Raw genomic sequence first — 6,083 nt, 5'->3', positions numbered from 1 at the left:
CAGGAGCAAATGTCGAGTCACCTGGGAAACATATCCAAACCGTACGCTTGGTAACTATTATTGTACACGGGCACGTTTTATCAATGAGAAGTAAAATGACATTATTTTAGTAATACATCATGTAGCCAGCTGTAGTACAATCTCGCTAGCCAACGAGTCCTCTCGCTTTACTTGTGTACCAATGCCTGCGTGCGCTGTCGACGTGTCAGATGTATTGCTGAACCCGTACTCGTGTACAACATGGCAACCTGTATTGGAGACACCGATTTCCCCCATACGTGATAAAATGTATGGACGATACTCATTTTCTTGTGGCGGGTGGTGGAGGAGAAGCCAGAACTGGTGTACCGAATGCTATGGTAGGTCCACTGGTGGAACATGATGTGTCAATTTGTTGTGCAGTGCGGGGCTAGATATTTATTGTTGTTTTCTCTCATTTTTCATTTACCTTAGTCCCATACTGTGTCTTTGCATGTCGGAGTAGGCCTAGACTATAGTCGTACTCGTAGGATAACAACAAGGCAAGGCGGATAGTATCCTAGACCTCAGCTGACCTAGGCGTCGACGACCACCACCTAATTAAACGTTTACAGAATTACATGTGAAGAGTTCGTTTGCAAAAACCGATAAGTCCATATTTGCCAAATGGAGATATTTGCGATTAAAGCTCGAGAAAAATAAAGAGAATAATAAGAAAATTTTTGCTTCTTTTGACCATAACTTCAAAAATGTACCTTTATATGTAGGCTAGTGACCAATATATCATTTACAGGACTGCCAACTCTCACGCATTGAGCGTGAGACTCACGCAATTCAACCACTTTTGACTGTCTCACTCTGATAAACGAAATCTCACGCTAAACCCCCTAAATGGACTGTACATGACTACAAAAATAAATATATCTCTAAATTCTCTGATATTCCGAATATCGAAATGCCCCAGCCCAAAATGTCGAGATTTTCCAGCGCGGGTGTAAAGCTTAACCAATAATAATCGTTTTCGGTTCACGCGCAAAGACGAGCTACTGTAAAAGTGGATATTTTCGCGTGACTAATTTTTCGCGCTTGGCCAGGTCGGAAGAGTTTCGCGTGTTTTTAATTCCGCGAAAACAAGACATCACGCACAGGCACATATGGCAAGCAAAAATATTCGCGTGCTTTTATTTTCGCGCTAGTTTCTGGTTGCGCGAAATGCACGAAAATTTGAACACCGCGAAAATTTCCACTTTTACAGTATTGGATTACGATTGGCTTCTACCTATACCACATGAGCGTAGCTTGTACTTTTGGCAAATTACAGTACATGTATGGCTATGACTTGTGCTTTACATCGCTTTACATACACTGACTGTGTACGTACGTACGTACGGCCGCACAGCAGGCCGCCAGGTGCTAGCCAGGAGGTCGCTCCGCTCCCTCGCAGTGTCTCACGCCAAACTCTCACTCAAGGTTGGCAGCCCTGCATTTAAAAGGTATTATTTTGTACTTAATGACAGAGACCGTACTTCAAAATCTTCAAAAATGGACTTATCAGTTTTTGCGAACAAACTCTTCATGTAGAGCCCTCTTTTTTGATCCTACTTTATATGGCCTTTATATTGCTGTTGGCTGTGCTGGTGGATAGTTGCTTGCTACCGACCATTTAAGATTTTCGTTAAATTTAAATTGTATAGACAAGACTGCAACTTCAAGTAAGGCCCATCCGGGTGCACGTCACGAGACCGACACCCACGAGTCATACAGCACACAAGTCATACAGCCCACCAGTTATACAGCCCACGAGTTCGACACAGTAAATTAAGCCCATGAGATCAACATCAAGTAAAATAAACCCACGAGTTAAACAGCCCATGAGTTCGACATTACGCACAAAAGGCTCACAAGACCGACAGTACGCGACACTAAACGAAGAAAGCTCACAAGACCGACACTACACTTAATCGTTTAAGCTCACGAGACCGACACTAGGCAAAAGAGGTTCACGAGACCGACACTAGGCAAAAGAGGCTCACGAGACCGACGCTAGGCAAAGAAGGCCCACGAGAGGCTCACGAGACTGACACTAGGCAAAGAAGGCCCACGAGACCGACAGGATGAACAGCGCCCCCTATAGACCAATTAATATTGTATAAGGTGTTCAGATAATGGCGTCAAGAAGGTATAAGAGATGGAAAAGGAGAGTTGCTAGGGTATTACCCCGTCAATTGCCCTCCCTCACCCCCTGAACGGTTCAAGATCTTTAATTGTGTTTACGTGTGTGAGTGTTTGTGAAAAAATAAACAAAATTCAGTAAAAGTGCATGAGTTGTTTCAACAATATTACTTCCGAAAATGCCAAAACACCCTCGTTTCCCTATCTGCAAAGCCCATACCAGTTTATACCTGCTTAGAAAAAAAAATAAAATGATGTGGACATTCAGATCAACCAACTAGAAAAATACCCAGGTATGAAATGATGTTCACTACTTGAAAATTATTCGTAAAATGGTAAATGTTGTAGTGCACACCTGCTTTACATGCTGGGGGGGGGGGGGAGGGGCTAGTCATCTGCAAAGGTTTTGAAATAATGAAAAATCACAGAAAATAATGTACAGGTAATTGTCAATTAAGGCAGCGTTAAGAATTCGGAAAAAGAAGATGCATCCATGAAAGTAACTTTTTTATTTTATGAAAAATGTACTGTTTTGAGAAGAATAATTTTACAAGCACAAGCTACTGAAATCGAGGTGAATCACTGCGATAAACAAACAAAAAAAGTTTGAATCCGTTGAATTTCATACATTAAAGTTAAAGAGAAAATTACAAATTGAATTCTAATAAGCAGGCGGGTAAAGGCAGGCAGAAAGGATATCTAATAAGGCCTACTTAACTTGCGAAGCGAGAAAGAAAAAGGCGAAAAAAAAACAACTTAGATCCTGTCTTCCACCGTCTAAGTAGAAATTAGGAAAGCCTACTAAATATAGCATGATGGCATAAAAGTGAACCATTCATCGTTCTTGTCCTCTGTCACTTTTTCTTCTCTTCTTTTTTTTTTTTGGGGGGGGGGTCCTATGAAGAGGACAATTCTATTTTTTTTTTAAATGGTAACAATGTCGCTCCCCGTAGCGTAACAGAACTGTACCCTAAAAGAAACATGTGTAGAAATACATACATGTCGTTGATATGTAGATGGTGCTGTTATTAGTTAAGTAACAATCTCTCGCTCGACAGCGTAAATGAAATTGCACCCGCCAGTATGTAATTTTCCCCTAAATTGAACACCCTGTACAGGTACATATTTGTAATTGACATGTAGATGCCGCTGTTCATCCTGTCGGTCTCGTGAGCCTTCTTTGCCTAGTGTCGATCTCGTGGGCTTTCTTTGCCTAGTGTCGGTCTCGTGAGACTTCTTTGCCTTGTGTCGGTCTCGTGGGCTTTCTTTGCCTAGTGTCGGTCTCGTGAGCCATTTTTGCGTACTGTTGATCTCGTGGGCCTTAATTGTGTAGCGTCAGTCTCGTGGGCTTTCTTTGCTTAGTGTCGGTCTCGTGAACCTTTTGTGCCTAGTGTCGAACTCATGGGCTGTATGACTCGTGAGCCGTATAACTCATGGGCTGTATGACTCGTGGACCTATTTTTGATGTCGGTCTCGTGGACCGTATGACTCGTGGGTGTCGGTCTCGTGGGATGACCCCGCCCATCCTAACCCCGGCGCGGAGCGGGGCGCTGTAACCAGTAACGGCGCCCGAAGACTTGTGTAGGGGCCTATGCAATTTAGTGAAGTAATCAAGTGCACTGCGATGCTTGCAATTCAGTAAACAACTCATCATTTAAAACGACACTTGGATTCGCAACGAAAAGCCGCATGTTGTAATACCATATTGTTGAATATGGATAGATCCAGGTAACTACATGTAGACTCCTATGTACTGTATCACTCACCATACCTCTGAATACAAGATTAATCGTCATCACCTTTGAGACCATCTCCGCGAGATGCGATTCGCCATTTTGAACATATCACGTAAATAAAATGACCTGCGCTAGTGCGCGAATGAATATTCATTTCAGTTCTCAGCAAACCATCCTGTTTTTTTTCCACACGCATACATTGTGTAAATTGTGCTGCGTTTTATCCATACCCGATCAACAGCAAGGCTGTTGGCGCATGCGCTATGTAAGTTGTACTACAATACGAATTGCGGAAGGAGTAAAACCTCAGATAAAATCTGTCACTGGGCTCGTTATTAAACAGATCGTATTGTAAATTGATTTCGGCGGCTCTAATTGTACAGGTGTAAGTATCTTATACCCGCAGTATGGCTATGATTTTTCAGTGTAAAACCCTGTATTTTGGTCTCTGGTTACCAAAATGCTAAGCCATATCAGGCGTTTCTTCGATAGCCATAGGGCTGCCATGTGACCCCGACTCGGTACGGGTTGGGGTCGCTGGTGTGGTTAGGCCCTTCCCACACCAGGGTCAGATGACTATCATAGTACATGTATATGGTAGCTCTACACTGTACTACACATCGACCACCCATTTTGAAAATGACCGCGTAGTTTTGGCGCACAGAACGCTTAGTACGCACTGCACTGCGCGCAGAGCACATAAAAATGTATTGGCTTTGACCGTTGATGAGGGTGTGTGGGAAAATGTGAAAATTCACTGTTTATTAATGGTTTTAATCAAGGACAAAATTTCGAATGAATATTTTAACCAAATGGTAATGTAATGTCAATGCATTTTCTAAAAAGCTTCGTACAACACGTTGTTCAATACAAGTCGGTTAGTGTGCATTGTCAATGCAAAAACAGCAGTCGATCTAAAAAAGGAGCGGCACCGCGGGGAGCTGAAAAGAGGCCACTCAAGTTCGACGGCGATATTTTTGCACAGAAACTTCGAATTGAACAGTCAACCGGCAGGCCTCCGAAAAGACGCTTATTTTATTTTCAGCTCGGTCGCGGTGATCTCCACATGACCGCTTGAACCGAAGAAAACGTCTCCTTTTCAAACTGCGATATCTCCGTGTATAATCAATGTTTTTCTACGATTTCTTTTGCATCTTTATGTTAAAGGACAAAACGTACTAGACATGTAAAAAGATAAAGTCCCCACACTCAGAAATATATAGTAAATGGAGGATAAAAGTGAGGTTAAAATCACAAAATCAAATATTGAGAATAGACTGTATATTTTAATATCAGTTGTTTCTGAGCCCAATAAAATCATACATCATCCGAAGCGAAATTTATCTAGCTTTTCAAAATAGACTATTTTTTAACAATACCTTGTAACAGGGTCAGGATCCAGCAAAATAGCATCCATGTACCGTACACATCCAAAAATGCTCAAAACTTGGCGAAGTCGCAGACGACCTTAGTTAGCCAATCACAACCCCGCGGTGTGACATCATTGGCATGGCGATTCTGCCGAATGAACGAGGGTAACTCGAGGTACTCCGAAAATGCTATAATCACTTCAACTTCTGTTCATTGTTACTTTTTTGTGTAACAATTGTCATAATGGTATTTTCTCTGCCTTTTTTTCTATATTACTGTCTTAAATAATAAAGAAATTGACTCACGTCCACAAAAACTTACATCAGTCCCACATACTGAAAATTGTGTTGTTCAGTTGCACTACAAGGACATACCTATAGCTGGGCCTTGGTGGTGTGATCGTGCATGTCCATCACGACTTGTTGACATGATACAGTTGTGTTGCCATGTAATTGTTGTTTTAATATGTTTAATTACAATGGTTATCTGATTCTACACAAAACTTAACAGTGAGCAAGATAAACCTACGGGTTATAAACCCTGTCATACTTTGTTCTTTTTGTGAATTAATCGTTTGTATGAGTTGTAATGTATCGTATGCAGTAATAGAGTCGGTGGGGGAATGGTTCACATCTTCAGGGAATTTATTGACACATCTGCGCAGGAAACATACAACATATATCATATTTCGGTAGAAACATGCACATCACACACACACACAGTCACATACACACACGAACACACACAAGAGTAACTTGTCCTCCCGTAGTCGAGTCTATGACGACTAGTTGAGAAAATACAGTTGCAGCATGGCTGTGCTATTCA

General features: G+C 41.8%; 1 protein-coding gene across 1 annotated transcript in view; it reads left to right on the top strand.

Annotated features, from left to right (window-relative positions):
• Window positions 1–240: 240 nt before the first annotated feature.
• Window positions 241–6,083, top strand: part of LOC139732658 (guanine nucleotide-exchange factor SEC12-like) — a 28,805-nt gene continuing 22,962 nt past the window's right edge. The window contains 2 exon segments of the mRNA XM_071643510.1: window positions 241–262; window positions 265–359. Of these exon segments, the coding sequence (XP_071499611.1) occupies window positions 241–262; window positions 265–359 (117 nt within the window).

The sequence above is a fragment of the Diadema antillarum genome, unplaced genomic scaffold, assembly GCF_040938485.1.
Source record: "Diadema antillarum isolate AM-2024a unplaced genomic scaffold, OU_Dant_1.0 seq00000442_RagTag, whole genome shotgun sequence".
In the NCBI taxonomy this organism is placed as follows: domain Eukaryota; kingdom Metazoa; phylum Echinodermata; class Echinoidea; order Diadematoida; family Diadematidae; genus Diadema; species Diadema antillarum.
Note: the sequence above shows the minus strand (reverse complement) of the source record. Positions and strands in the feature narration are given on the sequence as shown.